General features: G+C 53.8%; 2 protein-coding genes across 17 annotated transcripts in view; both read right to left on the bottom strand.

Moving 5' to 3' along the window:
• Window positions 1-4,803, bottom strand: part of LIMD2 (LIM domain containing 2) — a 6,250-nt gene extending 1,447 nt beyond the window's left edge. The window contains exons 1-6 of one of the 4 annotated variants that reach the window (XR_008619164.1): window positions 4,474-4,803; window positions 3,563-3,674; window positions 901-995; window positions 675-719; window positions 456-595; window positions 146-379 (exon numbers count right to left, since the gene is read on the bottom strand). Coding sequence is in view for 3 of the 4 variants with exons in the window: in XM_028498852.2 (XP_028354653.1) it covers window positions 220-379; window positions 456-595; window positions 675-719; window positions 901-995; window positions 3,563-3,593 (471 nt within the window). In the remaining variant the exon portion in view is untranslated. Of the gene's footprint in view, window positions 1-32; window positions 380-455; window positions 596-674; window positions 720-900; window positions 996-1,718; window positions 1,877-3,562; window positions 3,675-4,473 lie in introns of those variants that run through there. The other 3 variants (XM_028498852.2, XM_024130354.3, XM_024130355.3) reach the window with 3 other exon arrangements.
• Window positions 4,804-4,874: 71 nt separating this feature from the next.
• Window positions 4,875-19,238, bottom strand: part of STRADA (STE20 related adaptor alpha) — a 30,094-nt gene continuing 15,730 nt past the window's right edge. For all 13 annotated transcript variants that reach the window (XM_007104519.2, XM_028498846.2, XM_028498844.2 and 10 more), the window contains 9 exons: window positions 14,443-14,545; window positions 13,920-14,041; window positions 11,479-11,587; window positions 11,250-11,373; window positions 9,508-9,679; window positions 8,876-8,980; window positions 6,423-6,664; window positions 6,078-6,120; window positions 4,875-5,795 (listed from right to left, as the gene is read on the bottom strand). In XM_007104519.2, coding sequence (XP_007104581.1) covers window positions 5,643-5,795; window positions 6,078-6,120; window positions 6,423-6,664; window positions 8,876-8,980; window positions 9,508-9,679; window positions 11,250-11,373; window positions 11,479-11,587; window positions 13,920-14,041; window positions 14,443-14,545 — 1,173 coding nt within the window. In that variant the 3' untranslated portion in view covers window positions 4,875-5,642. The remainder of the gene's footprint in view (window positions 5,796-6,077; window positions 6,121-6,422; window positions 6,665-8,875; window positions 8,981-9,507; window positions 9,680-11,249; window positions 11,374-11,478; window positions 11,588-13,919; window positions 14,042-14,442; window positions 14,546-19,238) is intronic.

Below are 19,238 nucleotides of genomic sequence, written 5' to 3' on the forward strand. Positions count from 1 at the left end.
CCGTCCTGGTCCCCTAACCCCCCCCCCCCCACCCACTGAGGGAGAAGGAAGGAATCCCGGAGCAGAGCCCTGCCCCCAAGACCCTCTGCCGGAGCAAGACGGCCTCAACCCCTTCCCACCCTGCCCCCACCGGGCCCGGTCCAACCTCTCTCCCACCCTGCCCGCTGCCTGCTCCAGGCCCTCGACGGAGGGAGGAGGGAGTGGACTGTGAGAGGGGCCTCAGGCTGTCTTGGTGCCAGGGTCCACCTCCTTGTGGGCCCAGAGCTCCTTGTGCTGCTTCCGGCCGAAGCCTTCGTCGTAGTTGCCTTTGCTCTTAAACAGCTGCTGAAAGTGGGGTTTGCAGTAAAATTCCCCGTGCAGCGCCGCGTAGCTGCCCAGGCTGTAAGAAGCAGAACAGCTGCGGTCAGGTCGGGTCAGGTCAGGAAGGCCAGGGCGGGGGTAGGGCAAGGGCGCACCTGAGCTTGGTGTGGCAGTGCTTGCAGCAGAAGCAAGAGTTGTGGAAAATGAGCTTGTCGGCCACCAGCCGCTCCATGGGGTACACAGTCTTCTGGCAGGCAGCGCAGATCTCCTTCACCTGGGCGCGAAGGCTGAAGGACTGTTCCGGGAGAGACCCCATCAGGGGCCTGACCAGCGACCAGCCCGCCCTCCCGCACACCCCAGCCTCAGGGCCCTACCTTGGAGCGCTGAACCGCGCTGCTGCCACTGCCACCTTTGGCTTCCTGAGGGAGAGGGCAGGCGGGGCAGCGTCAGCTGAGGAGGGCCCCAGACCATCACCAGCCCAGATCCCAGGGACACTCAGGAGGAGATGGGAGACAGGCAAAGACGCCGCTCGGCACGCCTTCACCCTCAGGCCAGACACCTGCGGGGATGGAATGCCCTCCCACCCGGCTGAGCACCTACGTGGGAGGGGGTGGCCTGGGTGGCTCCTGCAGCCTGGAACATGGCTCGCTGGCGGCGATGGAGGCCCCGTGTGGAGCCGCGGCACCCGCTGGGTTCTGCAAGGGGAAGTCGGTTGAGAGGGCCCCACAAGCCCTTCCCCAGCCCGCAGGGTGGGGGTGGGGTGTTTACAGGCAAGGGGCTGGGGGGCCGCGGTTGGGACTTTCCCTAAGTCATTTCCTGTTGCTCTGGGTCTTGCCACTTCCGCCCCTCACCCACCTCCCCCTTGGCCCGCTCGTCCCCCACGCGGCTCCGCAGGGGGCAGGGGTCCCTGAGTGGAACCATGTGTCTGGGGAAGAACAGTTAGCTGGCAGCGACTGGGGGAGGGGCTCCGCGCAGCAGCCGGAGCGCTTCGCGGACCAGGGCCCCGCCGGGCGCGAGGGGAGGTCAGGAGAGGGCGGGCCCTGGGGGGGCGCGGCCAGAATCCGCTGCCCCGACCTGACCCCGGCCCGACCCTACCCAGCGCGGGGCCGTAGGCGCGGGGGCCCGGGCGCTCCCCGCTCGGCCGACCCAGCCCCTGGACAGCGCTCGCGGGCCGAGCCGCCCGCCCCGCCCGGCCGAGCCGCCGCCCGCGCGCCCCGCTCCTCCGTCCCGATCCCGCCTACCGGACCCCAGACCCGGGAACCCCGCGGGTCCAGCCGAGAGGACCTCGGCCCCGCCTCTGTCTAGAGGCCGGACCCGGAGGGCGGACGCTGGCCTCGGGGCCACGGGCGAGCGCGACGGGTTGAGGCACTCGGCGTCGGGACCCTGTGGGCGGCGGCTCTCGCGCTCACAGCCCCCACCTGGGCCTCCCAGATTGCGAGCGTGATGCCGGCCCCTGCCCTGGCCCGCCCGCGGGTCTCACCGGGCCCTGCCCTGGGCCCACGGGGCGGGGGTCGGTCTCCGGGGAACGCCTCGGGTGCGAGGAGTGAGCGAGCGCCAGCTGCCGCCGCTGCCTGTGGTCCCCGAGCGGCCGCTGCCGCCGCCGCCTTATTGCGGCGCCGCCCCCGCCGGCCCCCGCCCCGCGCCCGCCCATTGGCTCCGCAGCGCCCGGAGCCGCCTCCGGGGCCCCGGCGCCGCCGCCGACCCCCTTTCTGCGCTTTGTCTTACTCTCGCTCGGCGTCCCCCGCCTTTGTCTGCCCCCCCGCGCCGACCCCGCTCTCCCAGCGCTCCGCACCGCCCCTCGGCCTTCGCGCTCGCCGTCCTCGCGAAACCGGCCGCCCCGTCGGCCCGCTCCGGACAGAGGCAGGGACCGGAGCTGGAGGACCCGCGCCGCAGGCCTCGGGCCAGGGGCGAGTCCAGGTGGAGCTGACTGGGGTCGCGGGACACATGGCGCTCCCGACGAAGCCCTCGCGGCGGACAAGGATAACCCGGCGCGCCTGGGCCTTTCGCTGCCTCCATTTCCCCGCTCCGTGGGCTCTGCGGCACGAAGGACCCGCTGGGGGCGCCCCGGAGGCCCGCCCAGCGTCCCCGTGTGGCTCCCACGGGGCCCCGGCGCCGCCGCCGACCCCCTTTCTGCGCTTTGTCTTACTCTCGCTCGGCGTCCCCCGCCTTTGTCTGCCCCCCCGCGCCGACCCCGCTCTCCCAGCGCTCCGCACCGCCCCTCGGCCTTCGCGCTCGCCGTCCTCGCGAAACCGGCCGCCCCGTCGGCCCGCTCCGGACAGAGGCAGGGACCGGAGCTGGAGGACCCGCGCCGCAGGCCTCGGGCCAGGGGCGAGTCCAGGTGGAGCTGACTGGGGTCGCGGGACACATGGCGCTCCCGACGAAGCCCTCGCGGCGGACAAGGATAACCCGGCGCGCCTGGGCCTTTCGCTGCCTCCATTTCCCCGCTCCGTGGGCTCTGCGGCACGAAGGACCCGCTGGGGGCGCCCCGGAGGCCCGCCCAGCGTCCCCGTGTGGCTCCCACGCCCCCTCGGGTGCCGAGTCCTCCCGCCGCCAGGGGCGCCTCGCGCGCCCGCATGGCCGCCGAGGAAGATGGCAGGGGCGGCCGGGCACGCGGTCCGGCCACGCGAGGCCGCGAGGCCCGGCCCGCGCCGCAGAAGGGCCCCGGGGTCGCCGTGTTCGGTCAGCTTCGGCCACCAGCCCTCAGCGCCTTCTCCTGGCGCCCTGGAGAGAGGGAAACCGGGAGCCTGCGGCTGTGGTGCCCAGAGGCTGCCGTCCTAAAGCGCTTCTGTGGAGGGACTTTGTGGGCTTCGTCACCCCCCAACTCCCAGCCCCTGCCGGCACCCCCTTCAGGGAAAGAGATCGCCATCCTTCAAACAAGCAAACCTGGGTTCATCCATACCTCATTTGACACAGGGAGCGAGGCCTGAAGATTTAAAGTGACTCGTTCAAGTAACAAAGCTGGAGCGGCAAGGCTGGCGTTAGAGGCCAGGCCTCCTGACTCCCCCCGGCCCCCCAGGCCGAGCCGGCTGCCTGGGCTCTGGCACACGGCACTAAGGGTCCCAGGGAGCATCACTCACTTGTGGGGTAGAGCCTCAGCTCTGCGGGGAGCACAGGGAAGCCACCACCCGGTCGCAGCTGGAAGCTGTTTCACGCAGCACAGCCCTAAGCATAGCTTGTTCCCATGCGATGGCAGGAATAGAACTAGTGGCTCAAGAGCGAGGCCCACAGCCTTGTCAGGAACCGAACAGCTCATCGTGCTCACCTGGCAGGAGAGTAAGCGGGGCAGCAGGCATTCCCCAGCCCCCAGCTGTTCCCTTGGCTCGCTCAGGGCACCCAGGCTGTGCTTCACTCTTCTCCTCAGCCTCCCTCCGTCTCTGGAGGAAGATTTACGTTTGGGTTGAGCTGCAGCCCCCCCGAACTCCCTGGATGGGGTGTGTGAGAACTTCTAAAACTGTTAATGGGCATCTTTACCAGCCAAGCTTCCACACCTGTCGTCAGATGCTCAAAGGGGGCCGCGGTGATGCAAGAAACGTGAAGCCCTCAGAGGTGCAAGGAGCAGCGCTTGGCTGGCGCCTCAGGCCCCCTTGCCCTGCCCAGGATGATCCGCAGCTGAACTGCGGTGGCCCCCACAGAATCAGCCCTTGGGGCACCGACAGCAAGGTGGAGCAAGCAGATCAGAGGGGAAAAAAACAAGCTGCCGAGGGTGTTAAGAAAAGGGAACTTGAGGTTTAAAAAAAAAAAAAAACGAGCTGGCAGGAGGGCTGGAAATAAATGTGACCTGGCCTGCTCACTCCCTCTGTCTCAGGTTTCCCCACGCCCTCCCGGCTGGTGCGAGTCCCTTCCCCTCAACCCCTGTAACTACCCACGGGAAGAGGTTTTCTATTTTTCTTTTTAAAACTGATGTTACAATTTCTGAGGAAAGGGAAAGTGAGGGCATTTGACTGGTTAAAGCAACTACAGGGAAGAGGGAGGGGCACTTCCTTGATCTGACATTTGAGGTACCCAGGCTAGAGGGGCACCCACCCCGGGAGACTGGTGGGGGAAGGGACCCGGCTGGGGGGGGCGCGTGCAGGCTGGGAAGCACACGCAGGAGCCCGAGGTGAGAATCACCCCCTGGCCCGGACTCCCCGGCTGCCAGCCAGGACGACAGGAAGGGGCCGGGTCTTAGGTTACCTGCTCTTTGAGTATGAGTCCCAACGGTGAGGAGGCACTGAGTCCTGTTCCAAAACAACCCCGTCCACCGCCTTTCCTGACAGAAGTGAGCCTCTTCTGCCTGGGCTCCAGTGGCCCAGAAGTGGTCCTGCAGAGCGGCCGGTCTCCAGCACTCAGACCTTTCCAGCCCCAAAGCAGTTTGATGGCCACAGGCTAAAATTAATCGTCTCAACGTTAGTTAAGAGACAAAAATGCATGATGGGTTTTAAAAGAAATGTGTGCTGTTGAGGCTGTCTAGCTAACGAAGGAAGTCACCGCTGTGCTCCCACAAGTACTTGTGGGACCACTCAGATGGCAGGACCAGGGTGGAATGACTCGCGTCCGCGCCTGCGTGGCCAACACGGAACAGTGTCACTCTCCAGTGGATTCTCGGGAACTTTTAATTTGTTCTGGCAATGAAACTAACACGGCATAAGGACTCAGGCCCTCAGGTTAGGCAAAACATTATGGCCCTTGGAGGAAGCACCAAGGCGGCCAGCAGGAGTCGGTAAGATGGACTCTTCGTGGGAAAGGAATGAGCTACAAAGAGGAACCAAGGGAAGATTTCAGGTGTCAGGGCCCAAGCAAAAAGGGGGAGGAGGATGGATTGCCCTAGCCTTAAGCTAGTGCTTATAAAGAAACAATACCCTTGCCTTCAGTTATTAGGGAGAGGTCTGAGGGGAGGGGAGTCTTATTGCTTGCCCCTCTGGACCTATAGGATCTGAGAGCAGGGGAGAAGGACGCAACTAGGCTGGTAGGAGAGCCAGAGTGGGAAGAAGTCGCACAGTTCCCTGGGTGGGTGAGTCACACCCTGGCCTTGGACTTCAGCCGCCACAGCCAGAACAGCATCTATTCCTTCTGAAGAGGTCAGGTCACCTGAGCTCACAGGACTGGGAACGTCAGCTTTCCGGCCCCCTACCAATCCCGGGTTGTTGGGATTCCCTCGTGTCTCAAAAGGCTTTGGAGCGGTAAAAAGAAAAAAGTTTCCTTCCAGGAATTTCTTTCCCAGTCAGTAAGCAGCCAGCTCTCCTGGCAGAAATGTCCTTTCTGCTCAGTCTGCCCCCAGGAGGGTAGGAATGCAGCCAGCCCTCAGGAAGGGTCCCGGAGGCTCACGCAGCCCGGGATGGAGAATGTGCACCTTCTTCAGAGGCTCAGAACTCCCAGTCGTCCACCTCCAGCTCTTCCAGGTTTGTTACCAGGCCAAAGATTCCACTGTGATCCTGAGACTGGCTGCCTTCAAAATTGGTGATGGGGGTGACAGGACGAAGTAACTCAGGCAGAGCCTCTGAGGCACGTCGCTTGATCTGGGGGAGGAGAGAGAGTTGGGGGTGGATCCTGTTGCTTTGAGTCTCAGGACATCATGGGGCAAGGGACCACAGCCCAGGGACAGATGGGCTGTTGGAGCCAAGTCTCTGTGGGAGGAAGGAGCAGCGCCTTTAAGGGGCTTTGGAAACGTGGTCATTTCTCTGATTTGAAGGGAGGAGGAGAGAATATCTAAAGACCCCAAAGCTAAGGGGACTGAGGGCGGTTGGAACCACAGGCAAGAAAAACAACAACCAGGGAGCCTTGGGAAAGTGCTACTGTACCTGCTTGAAGAAAGAATGGTTCAGGAGGGTGCTGGCACTTGGTCTGTAGAGGAGGGGAGGAGAGACCAGCATCAGCCCTGTGCCCCGGATTTCCCAAATCCTGCTGCTTCTACCTTACCCTCAAGTGCCCCCTCTCCTTCCCTCAGCTCACCAAGAAACAACAGCTAGAGCTACCCAGGCTGGCTTCCTAGCAAACCCTGGGCTGACCCCTCCTGCCGAGAGGGCTCTGGACTCCTCCCAGGAACCCAGACTTTCACAGGACAGATGCATCCTCTCGAACCCGGCCTTGCACTCCAGAGCCCCCTGGGCTCCCCACAAAGCCCACTCCCAGCCCAGCAGATATACCTTACATCCGGGTTGCGCTGAAGGCACTGCTCCACAAAGTGGTGGAAGTGGGGTGAGAAGGTGCGGTGATAGGGGTGGGACGGCGTGTCGCCATTGGAGGTCCTGGGGGGGCTGGGGGCCAGGCTTTCACTCAGGCCAGAGTTGGCCGCTGAGCGCGAGGTGCTCATGGTCAGCTCCTCGGCAGGGATGGTGCTGGTGTCCAGCAGGCAGGGTACTGTGCCGTTCAGCTTCTCCAGCAGCATCTGGGGAGGACAGAGCCAGAGGCTAGGCTGGAGGGGGCCCCTGGAAGGCCTATAGTTTCTTCACAAGTATACTTTTCCCAACACACGAGTGATTCGGGGGGTGTAAAGAAAGAAGTGGAAAAAGTCTGACTTTTCCAAAGGAGTGCCAGCCACTGACTCGGCAGCCACACCCCAGCAAGGCCAAACTGACAAGGAGGAGGGCTGCAAAAGAGTACCCGCCTCCACCGTGATTGGAAGGAAGGGGCTTGCAGTCTCTCCCCCTTTATAAGGCATCAGATCTTTCTAACTGTAGAGCCCTCACCCTAGGGTCAAGGTGGCAGCCAGGTCCTTTCTTTAAAGCCCAGCCCCAGTGTGCCACGCCCAGGTGGGTCTGATGGGGTTCATTCTGGCCGACTGTCACTGCAGCAGGCTGCACAGGAGCAGTGCACCCAGGGGCGGGCTAGGGGGCTAGGCCTGGGCAGCTGTTCCAAAGTCCTCAGACTCCACACGTGTAAAAGCAGCCCACCTTGGGGACTGCTGTCCTCGTGGACCTCATGAGCTGTGCAAGACAGAAACCTGGAACTCCTTCTAGAGCTGTGCTGTCCAATATGGGAGCCACCAGCCACATGTAGTCATATATATATAGAGAGAGAGAGGGGGAGGGAGGGAGGGAGGGAGGGAGGGAGAGAGATTTTTTTTGGTTGTTTTTGGCCATGCCGCTTGGCTTGCAGGATCTCAGTTCCCTGACCAGGGATTGAACCTGGGCCTGAGCAGTGAAAGCACTGAGTCCTAACCACTGCACTGCCAGGGAGTTCCCACAGCTATTTATATTTATTTAAATTCAGCTTAAAATTCAGTCCTCAGTCTCACTGGCCACAGTGCTCAATAGCCACAGGTGACTAGTGGCTACCATGTTGGACAGCCTAGGTATAGAACATTTCCATCACCTCAGGAAGTTCTCCTGGACACTGCTGTTTCTGCATCTGTATCTTGTTTACCTAAAAATGGCCTTTAAATCTTTCCTGAGCATCTGTTTCTGTCTTAGACTTTCTAGACTCCTTACCTAGATGGATTTCCATACCCTCCTAACTAGTCTGCCAGAACTAATCCATCTGCGAGAGTCATCTTTCTAAAATATGTATCTGATGCTATCACTCTTATGCTTAAAAGCCTTCAGCAATTCTCCACATGCTTTGGGACAGAAACCAAACACCCTGGCATGCCACACAAGCAAAGTCCTTCATGATCTGCCCTTGCTTCCTTCTCCAACCACGTCACCTAGCAGCCCCCCAGAAGCACCTGTACTTCAGCCATTTACAACTACCTGCTCTTCCCAGATCCTGTTCTTTCTTGACTCTGGGTCTTTGCACATGGTGCTCCCTCTGCTGAAAAGAGTTTCCTTCCAGTTCCCATTCTTCACACAGTTAATTCCTATTTGCCTTCAAGTCTCAAGGGTCACCTCCTCCCAGAAGCCTTCCCAGATCCCCTCCTCTAGAGCTGCCCTTTGGCCGTTCTCTAGCTGCTCCTCTCCCCACAGGGCAAGCAGTCTGTGGGTTCAGGGAGAGGCTGACTCAGAGCCTACACACCCGCCCCCACCCCCTCTCAGGTCTAGATCATGCTCCAGGTACTTGGGACCCAGGTAATCCTTGCCCAAATGACCCAAGTCCACTTCCTGGACTTGATAAGACCTGGATAACTCTCTTCCCTGGGTCTGTCTCCAAGAGTAGACGATGCCACTGGCTGCATGTATGCCTAGAAGCCAAGGGCAGTGGTTAAAAGGGGCATGAACAGGAGAACTTGCAGGCTGGAGGTTGCAAAGTTATTGACTGGAATGTGGTAGCACAGAACCTGAGAAGTCTAAGAATTCTAAATTAGAAACTGGCCTTCCAGGTATATGGATCAAGTTAAGAAAATAGAACATATTTTATAAATTTATAAAACTTTGTTAGCTTAATTTATATGTTTTAAATAGACACCTGGTGTGTGGGCTCCAGGCCTGAAATTGTGAGCCCACCCCCCTCCCCCCGGGCTCCATTACCACCACAGTTACCACTGACAGAAGTAAACAGTTACACAACTATCTCCCCACTGGTGGGGCTCTTGAAGGAAAGAACTGGGTCTTTCATCTTAGTATCCCAGGCTGGTGTCCTGCGTGTGGCAGTTCCTCAGCAAGTGTTTGTGGAAGGCAGACAGGCAGGCAGGCAGAAGGAAACCCCTGGGCTGCAGGCTCACCTGGGTGGCAGGCATATCCTTAAAGGGGACGTGGCCATTGGCTAGTTCACAGGCCGTGATTCCCACACTGTAGATGTCAGACTTGGCATCGTAACCCTGAAGATTCTAAATCAGGAGAAAAGAGCCACAGGTCACTCCACACTGTAGCCTTGGCCATTGTTCTTAGAGAAAGAAGCGGGTGGAGCAAAAACTGGGGAGAGGAAAAGAAGGCCTGTCCCCAAATTGGGACCAGCTGCTGAGACTTTCCTCGCCTGTACTACTGAGGGGTCACTGCTGTTTTAGAAGGAACGAATGTCTTGCTGATGCTATGTGGGAGCAGGAGGAAGTGCTCCTGCTTAGGACAGGGGTGTAGAGAGCACCAAACGTTTCCCAAACATTTCCCAAACGCTCGTTCTTCCCAGGAAATGGCAGCATCTTTGAAGGGAGCCTCAGGCGCAGTTTGGGACCCTCCCTGGGGGAATGACATCAACTGCCAAGGGCGTGGAACACCCACGCGAGAGGCGTCCCAATTCTACCTGCCACCAGGGAAGCCCTCCTTCTAGGAACCCCCATCGCCGGAAATTCCTGAAGGCCTCCTTGGGGAATCACGAGTTGGTGGGGAATGGGGGCTCCTTGAGACCCAGTTCACAGACCTGCTGGAGGACCTCTGGGCTGAGCCACGGCAGAACCTTGATACTGTACTTGGGAAAGTCGTGGACCACACGCTGCCGCTGCCCGTGGCTGATCATGCTGAGGTTGCTGCGTAAACCAGACAGGTAGACCTTCCCATCCGCTGAGATCAGAACATGGCTGGCTTTGACACTCCTGGGGGGCAGGGAGGGGGTCACAGGGCAGCAGGAGCCCCTCACACCACAAACCTTTGTCTTCACACACTAGACCCAGTCAGCTCTCTCCCCTAGCAGGTGTGTGTGTGTACCACACGCATATACATACATACATATATATACACGAACACGCATTTTTATGAAATTTTTCAAACACACACAAAAAGAAAAAATCGCATGACCCCATTTGCCTATCACCAGACTTTAAAACTTATTTATGTTTTGTTGAAGTTCTCTTTTATGCTTACAGACCACTGCTTCCTCTACTATCTACTGCCTTTAATCTGTACTTTCTGTTTGTAGGTATTCTCAAAAGCGTATTGTTTTTTCTCATGCGTTTTCTATTGACCTAATGGTACTGTGTTATGCAGCCCATTCTTCAGTGTTATGTTTCCAAGATCCATCTGTGTTGCCACCTGTATACACCTAATTGTTGCTTCTAAATGCCACCTGCACTCTGGGGTGGGGTCTTACTGATCCATTCTTCCAGGAGGACACATGTACTGCCTCTCATCACCACAGATATGAACAAAGACGTCCACACGCATGTCCCCGATGGGCCTGTGGGAGGGTTTCTTTGGGGTATGCACCCAGAGGCAGCACTGACGGTCCTGGTTCCGAGTGACCCTGACTGGCTGTGTTGGGCCACCTTCCACCATCCGGATGGGAGACCCACCTCTTCACCGCACTGGTCCTCACCCAGCCTCTGAATTACAGCCAGTCCCACGGGTATAAGGTGACATCCTCCTGTTTCCATTTGATTTTCTGATTCTTGCTAGATTTGAGTGTCTGTTCATATGACCATTAGTCTTTCGGGTTTTCTTTTACAAACTCCATATCCTTTGCTCATCTTTCTATTGCTTTGCTATCCTTTTCTTATTGAGTCACAAAATTTCCTTGTTACTAATCTCCTGTGTGTTTTAGACAAAACTAACACCTTCCACGCTGTAACTCCTTTCTTAACTTTGTTCCTGGTGTCCTGTATTGGAGAGAAAGTTTTAATCTTGATATTATCAATTCCATCCATTTTTTGCCTTATGTTTTGTGCATATAAAACATTTAGAAGTTATGGTATGCCTCAGGTCACGAAAACATTTCCTCGCATTTCCTTCTATCTGAGTCTGTAGTTTCCATGTAGGCCTTTAATCAATCTGAAGTGCTCCTTTGTATGTGGAGTTAGGTAGGGGTCCTCGTTTTATTATCTTCCCTACCACGAGCCGCTTTTCTGGACACCATCTACAGAGCAATCTGTCTTCTCCCGAGCCTCCCAGCATAGGGCTGACTCCAAGGCACACCCCAGTATGGGTGCTCCGAGGAAGGAGAGGGTGGGGTGCAGAGGCCCACGTCAGGTGTTCCCCTCATGCTCAGGAAAGAGAAAGTCAGTAGCTTTAGCGCTGACAGGGTAAATGCTCTGCCCTCCCAGCAGAGGCAAGGGCAGGATTCGACCCTTGATTCAAACTCTGGCTTCACTAACTTCCGTCAACCTTTACTTGAGGGCTCATGGGCCCAGATACCACTCTTATAAAGGGTTAATAGGCCCCAGAAAGCACCTGTGCACGTATCCCATGTGGTGGATGTAGTCCAGGGCCTTGAGCACCCCCTGCAGGATGTAAGCAATCGCCAGCTCATTCATGCCGTCCATGAAGTGTGTGCAGATGAGGTCCTTTGCAGAGCCTGAGGAAGAGGATCATGGGGACGGAGCAAAGGGTGACAGCACATGAGCAAGCTGGCAGCAGAGTGCTTAGAGCCCATCTCTGCCAGGACCCCTTTCCCACTCACCGTATGCCATGAATGATGTGACAACCCACAGCTCATTGTCTGCAATAAAGGTGGCTCGATATGGCAGGATATTGGGATGGCTGAAGAGCTTAGAGACATGGAGCTCCCCCTGAAAGCAACGGTGAGCTGCAGTCAGAACCAAGGGGCACCGAGGAGGATGCTCAACATGAAGGTGGCAGCATGAATAATACGGGGACCTAGGCTTCCCTCGGTGCCCTGCTCAGAGTCCTGGGAGCAGCCCGAGCAGGTGCCACCGGTATGAGAGGAACCAGGCTCTGCCATCTCAGCAGGGGAGCCAGCCCTGCTTCACCAGCTTCTGCCTAACTTGGGCTCTGCCAGCCAATCCTAAAGCTCCTCGAGAAACCATTCCCTGCCAACAGGGGAACTGCTAACAACACAGCAGAGGGTCACAGTGCACCACCTCGGAGGCCATGAAAACAAACCGTCTACTGCAGACTTAGGAAGTTATAAGCTTAGCTCAACTTCAAGGGCCAAGGCACAGAACTCCTCTTTAAGATAAGAAAACAAGGACTTCCCTGGTGGCACAGTGGTTAAGAATCCGCCTGCCAATGCAGGGAACACTGATTCAATCCTTGGTCTGGGAAGATCCCACACGCCGTGGAGCAACTAAGCCCGCACGCCACAACCACTGAGACTGCGCTCTAGAGCCCGCGAGCCACAACTACTGAAGCCCGCGCGCCCAGAGCCCATGCTCCGCAACAAGACAAGAAAAAGCCCGCGCACCGCAACGAAGAGTAGCCCCACTCACTGCAACTAGAGAAAGCCAGCACGCAGCAACGAAGACCCAATAAAATTTTAAAAATTAAAAAAAAAAAGATAAAACATAAAAGTGTTTTCCTATTATAAAGGAAAATGTTGTTAGCAATAGAAACATGGAAAGAAAGCATTAAAGAGCAAACAACAACTACTAAACATTAGAATAGATTTCTCCAGCGACCTCAGGTTGAGAGCTCTCTTCCTCAGAAGCAGCTATGGAAAGCTAAGACCGATGGAATTTTAAAATAAATTTGGACAAAAGAACTGCAGAAACTCCAGGGTCCTGGCCTCTGGGAAATGAGCCAAGGTCAAATAGGCAGCACCTTCTACCTGTCCACGGCTCTACAAGATAAAGAAAAGAATCACAAAGCTCAATATGCTCTAGAACAAACTCAGATATGTTTTTTCCCAAATAACTGAGCTGGGACTGACATTCTGTTCCATCCTCAGACCCAAAAACTACTCTGAACACATGAACTGGTACTGGAGCACAGTCAGATAAGCGTGAGTTCAGACAAACATTGTAATTGAAGAAGGGGGAGGGGCCGCAGCCAACTATACTGAAAATACGCTGAGCCAGGCCCTAAATCTAGGGAGTTCCCAGGGCAAGCCTTCATCCCCAGGCACTTGCTAGACCTACGGCGTCTCCCAGTTTAACAAGAGGGCAGCTACTTTCTTCTCCAGAACAAAGGAACCTCAGGCAAACAGGACACTAAGAGTCGGAAGACGGTCGCCCGTGGCCGGGCGAGCTGCCCCGCACCTGGAAACAGACTGGGTGTGAAGCCTGCCTCTGCCACTTACTAGTGTGTGCGACCAGGGGCGAGTTACTTAGCCTCTCTGAATAATAAATACATGAATAAATGAGTCACAGAAGGATTTGGTGACGAAGAGGGGAATATAAATTGGGCTGAGGGCTTCCCTGGTGGCGCAGTGGTTGAGAATCTGCCTGCTAATGTAGGGGACGTGGGTTCGAGCCCTGGTCTGGGAGAAGCCCACATGCCACGGAGCAACTAGGCCCGTGAACCACAACTACTGAGCCTGCGCGTCTGGAGCCTGTGCTCCGCAACAAGAGAGGCCGGGGCGAGTTACTTAGCCTCTCTGAATAATAAATACATGAATAAATGAGTCACAGAAGGATTTGGTGAAGAAGAGGGGAATATAAATTGGGCTGAGGGCTTCCCTGGTGGCGCAGTGGTTGAGAATCTGCCTGCTAATATAGGGGACTAATATAGGGGACGTGGGTTCGAGCCCTGGTCTGGGAGGAGCCCACATGCCACGGAGCAACTAGGCCCGTGAACCACAACTACTGAGCCTGCGCGTCTGGAGCCTGTGCTCTGCAACAAGAGAGGCCGCGACAGTGAGAGGCCCGCGCACCGCGATGAAGAGTGGCCCCTGCTCGCCACAACTAGAGAAAGACCTCGCACAGAAACGAAGACCCAACACAGCCAAAAATAAATAAATTAATTAATTAATTGGGCTGAGCAGTGTTATAGAACCCTTAATGTCAAATGCCCAAGATTCTTCACCAAGAGCTTCTGTAACTTCTTGGCTTGGTCTACCTTCATTTCCTGCCAGCTATGTCAGAAGACAGATGTAAAGATGCCTTGTGATTACTACTGGAACTAAAAGCCCTCCCTCCAAGTGTCACATTCACGTTTGATTACCTGCAAGAACGTCACCATCTCATTGGAACAAGCTTCTAGGTTAATCCTTCGTACTGTCACATACTCTCCCGCTGGTTTGTACCTTGCTAGGTTCACTGTCATCAGGTCCTCAAATCCTTTGCCTAAAAGAAAAGAGAAATGCCATAAACAGGGACAAGAGCAACACAGGTTTTCATCTTCCTTAAAGAGACTTGATTTTAAAAGAAAATTCAAGTTAAAACTTTCATTTCTGTTATTTCTTGATTTTTCTGCCATCAGTTCCTTCTCAGCCAACTGTTCTAACTGACTATGGCCCAGGACACCAGAAGTGTACAGCCCAAAAGAAAAAATTGAAAAGAGCTTCTCTCCTGGAAACGTGATCTCTTCCCCTACACTTGCAAGAAGAAAACCATAGAAGAACCACAAAAGCCAGTTTTGTCCCCACGAATCCTGCTAACTGGCTGACGGCATCTGGCACACATTCATCTGAGGATGCTGAGAAGGCTGCCGTGATCCCCCGAAGCATGACAGTCCTGGACATTACCTATAACGGTGAGTAGCTCATAACACCCTCCCTCCGGCAGAAAGCTACTCATGATCTCCTGTTTAGAGAAGGATGCTATCGACTCTGCGCTCGCCTCATTGGTCTAAAGAAAAAGAAAAACAGGTTAGTAAGAGAAACTTGGGGACGGGATGAGAGTGGGGAGATGGTAATTCAGACCCACAAGGAGACTGGCATGTAAACAAACTGTATACAAATTCTGACCCTGGAGCAAAGAAACAGTTCCAGCACTATTTGATGAGAAACATAAAGTAAAACATCAGCTGTTCAATGCAGTAATTGGCACTAATTAGAGTAAGTGTGAGCGCTATCTACCAATGGGGGTGGGGACAAGGGCCAGTTCTAGTCAACAGTTGATTTGCTTGTCCTTCCCAACAGCTGGCTCATTTGCTAAAAACTATGAAATTCTTACTTGGGAAAGGATGTCTGGAGAAAGGCACATTTAGAAAAGAGAAGGGGAATGGAGAGGTGGGGTTTCTCTTGCATTAGGGTCTTTTTTTTTTTTTTTTTTTTTTGGCTGCGTTGGGTATTTGTTGCTGCATGCGGGCTTTCTCTAGTTGTGGTCGAGCAGGGGCTACTCTTGCTTGCGGTGCGCGGGCTTCTCATTGCGGTGGCTTCTCTTGTTGCAGACCATGGGCTCTAGGCTCATGGGCTTCAGTAGTTGTGGCACGCAGGCTCAGTAGTTGTCGCGCATGGGCTTAGTTGCTCCACAGCACGTGGGATCTTCCGGGACCAGGGCTCGAACCCGCGTCCCCTGCATTGGCAGGCGGATTTTTAACCACTGCGCCACCAGGGAAGTCCCTAGGGTCCTATTTTTAAGGTCCTGACTAAAAAATCCCAAAGATCAAACGCTGAATCTTGCTATAAGCAAAATGTGGCCATAAGAGGCCCCCTTGTTAGCAAACCAAGAGGCCAGACCAATCATTCCCTGACATTTCCAAGTGAAGCCAGAAAACAGCTAACATACTGGGCTGCAGGCAGGGAACAGAGCTGTCAGGTCTCAGCCATTATCCCAGGCAGCAGAAGTGACCTGCTCCCTCGTCCCTGTGCACTCAGGCTGCAAATGAAGCTGGATCCCAGACATTTAGGATGTGGGTGTCACATGTGAGGTCCTGATGGAAAAGTGCCCAGCAAAATACATGGCAGGCCAACGGCTCTTCCTTCAGTTTAATAGGTTCAGTTTCCTTCTTCCAAACCTAAATTTATTTGTATGATTTAGGGACTGTGAGTATTTTTCTTTCTTTTGGATCCTCTTTCTTGAGAAGTATGTCTAACTGAAACAAAGAGCCTTAGGCCAGCTCACATTTCATATGCTGCGTTCATAAACCTGCCCTCTGATCAGGAAAAGGTCTTTGAATACATGAAGGCTCTTGGCTCAGCACGAGACAGAAAAGTGCTGGAGTCGAGAATATTCTGACGTGCTGGTATCACCTTGGAGTGGGGGGAGGCGGTGTGCCTGATGTTTGAAACACATCTGGTTTCAAATTTCAATTGATGCTGCCAATGACGAAAGAAACCAAATGGGGTTTTACCTCCAGCACCACTTAACATTAAGAGGAACCCAGTCAAGCAGAATTGAGTCCTGTTAGCAAATCACAGTTCTAATTTAATCAACTTTATATTTCTAAGATTCACGTCTATTGTATTTAGCCATATTGTATAATACTCATCTTGTGAACATACCTCAATTTATCCTTCCAATGCTGATGGGCTTTTGCAGTCACTTTTCATTCTGCTATTATGAACTGTGCTACTAAAAACACACTTGAATGTGTTTCTTGACACATATATGCAGGAGTTACGCTAAAGCTTACACCTAGGAGTGGAACTGGAGGTCACAGAGTATATGAACATTCGACTTAGAAGAAAATGCCAAGCGGTTTTCCAAAATGGTTGTATCAATTTACATTCCTGCCAGCAATACATGTATGTTCTTGTTGATCCATCGTTTCCCCAACACTTGGTATATTCAGACTTCATTCTTGCCAGTCTCATTGTGGGTGTGATTTACATTTCCGAGTACTAATGAAGTTGAGCATCTTTTCATGTATTTATTGGCTATGTGGGTTTTCTCCAGAGTGAAAATGCCTCTTTCTGTCTCTTGTCCATTTTTCTACCTAGTTGTTTTAATGCAGGATTTCCCCAAAGTAGACCCCATGGAACATTGATCCTGCCAGCTAATGCATGAAAAAAGTTTACACGTCCAATTAAGTTACAAAATGCAGCACACTCTTTCTCATGGACAATCACAAGGGGTACTCCCATATTAAGGGCTTTGAGAAGTTCTGTAATTTGACAAAGTTTAACTTTGTTTAACCTAACATTTCCCAAAGATACCTGTCCAGAGAAGTCTTTTGTGCCTAACATCTGTTAAATTGGGGGGAAGATGATTTGGGAAAGGCTATTTTAAGTAAAACATATGGTATAATGTGAAGACTCTAGGCTTAGGGGCCAGGGATAGGCAGATCTTGAACTCAGTCTATCACTTGCTCTGGGACCCTGGGCAGGGCCCTCTAAGCCCTGAGATCTTCATCATCTCATCAGTGGAACAATTCCCACTTCATAGGGTTGTTGTGACTATGAAATGAGATAAAATATGTAAAGAGCTTAGCGCTACTTGGTGTATCACAGGTATTCAATAAATATGAATTCTATTCTTCCCCTCTCTCTTTGGCTGTCTACTTTTTTTTTTTTTTTTTTTTTTTTTTTTTTGCGGTACGCGGGCCTCTCTCTGCTGTGGCCTCTCCCGTTGCGGAGCACAGGCTCCGGACGCGCATGCCCAGCGGCCATGGCTCACGGGCCCAGCCGCTCCGCGGCATGTGGGATCTTCCCGGACCGGGGCACGAACCCGTGTCCCCTGCATCGGCAGGCAGACTCTCAACCACTGCGCCACCAGGGAAGCCCCTGCTATCTACTTTTTGGTCACTCTCCTGTTCAGCAAAGAAGATGGAACAGAGAAAATGGAGAAAACAGAGACTCCTAAATAGGGCTTGATCAATAAAGTTGGTTTGATTTTGTTTTTTACAGGTTTCTGTGTTTCCAAATGCTCTGAAAACAGATTCTAGGATGACTTAATAGCCACTGTAGCTTCTTGAAACTATCTTGTCTTCAAAACAAGACACTGGTACCACCCCACGCCAGTGCCTCACACAGGTGAGAGGGATACAGACAATCAGGGAACAAAATGGAGTACAGATTTTGTAACAGGGAAGAGCCAAATCTGACTACATGTTGGATCTGTTTCTTTTACTTTAACCTTTGCTTCCATTGCTTTTGTTCACTAAAGGATACTGTCTATACACAATGGCCTGCCTCAGGGAACCCTGCCCCTCTGCCTGAATGTTAAACCAAAGTGCCTTTGTTCAGGGAAGCATCCTGACGCTGTCCACCTGTGGATGGCTGCAAGAAAGAAGAAATGAACACATCCCCTCCCCGAGGCTGGCCATTCCAGGGCATATTTGCAAAACTTATGGCCTTTCTACTTTACTTCCTCATCTCCTCCCCGCTCTGTTCTATAAAAGAAACTGGCATCCGAACTCCGATAAGATGGCTTTTTTGGAGACGCTAGTCTGCCATCTTTTCGGTCTGCCGGCTTTCCGAATAAAGTCATATCCCTTGCCTCAACGCCTCGTCTCCCGATTTATTGACCTGTTGTGCGGCAAGCAGAGCAAACTTGGACTCGATAACAATTTGAGCAAAAAGCCCAAACCAAGAGCTCCGAAATGGCGACTCCGCAGCTGTTGAGAATTTCGCTGCCGGCTAAGCTAACTTTGGAGAGTCCTATCTTAACCTTGTACCTCTAACCTGCTGCACATACGCTTGCTCTGCTTTGCTGCTTTCTCAGGTATCAACCTGCCCTCAATAAAATCAGTGTCACCCGTTAACACAAAACTCAGGGGGTTGCTTTCAGACCCAACGCCCCCTACTCTGGCCTGTGAGGGTCCACACGATCCGGCCGCTGCCGACTTCCACGACTTCACCCCACACAGGCTGCCTTTACTCACTGCACCTGCCCCCCACGAACCAGCAGTCTTAGCAGACCCGCACCAGCTGCCCCTGTGTTCGGAACACTCCTGCCCCACCATTTTCTCATCGCTGCTCCTCCGCGTCATTGAGGTCTCAACTTAAATGTCACCTATTCATTGAAGACTCTGTCCCGCCAAGTAAAGTAGCTCCCAGTCGCTTTATTATGTCATCTTGCTTTTATCTTCTTCGCTGTGATCACTGTGATTTTCTTCATAGTGATCACTGCAGTTTATTTTGTCTATCGCCCGTCTTCTCTACTAGAAGGCAAGCTCTGTCGGGGCAGGGCCCGTCTGTCTTCTTCACTGATGTATTCCCCAGTGCGTACAACAGTGCTGGCATCTACTTAAAAAGTAACCATTTAAGCAACGTTTGAACTCAGGAGGTTTTCTGCCCATGACCTTGTTATTCGCATGGGCTGAAGAGGAGAGACAAGGTACCAGTCGGTTCCACTGGAGACAGTTCAACATGCTGACTTATACTGCAACTGCCAGCCCTCCTACAACACATTCCCTAGCTCCCCTGTTACCAGGGGAACTTCACAGATCAGAATCCGACACCTGCATGTGAGAAAGTACTACATTTTTTAGCAGGTAACAACATGGCCCCAATGAGAACAAACCTAAAACGACTCTGTATTTGAAGGTCTCTCCTCTGATCTCTAGGCAAACTCCTTGTTTCTCTAATGTGGAAAAAAAAGGACTATGAGGGACAGCTGAGACCTGAGATTTAAAAAAATTCTTTTATATGCACTT

This window comes from Physeter macrocephalus, chromosome 14 (genome assembly GCF_002837175.3).
Source record: "Physeter macrocephalus isolate SW-GA chromosome 14, ASM283717v5, whole genome shotgun sequence".
NCBI lineage: Eukaryota > Metazoa > Chordata > Mammalia > Artiodactyla > Physeteridae > Physeter > Physeter macrocephalus.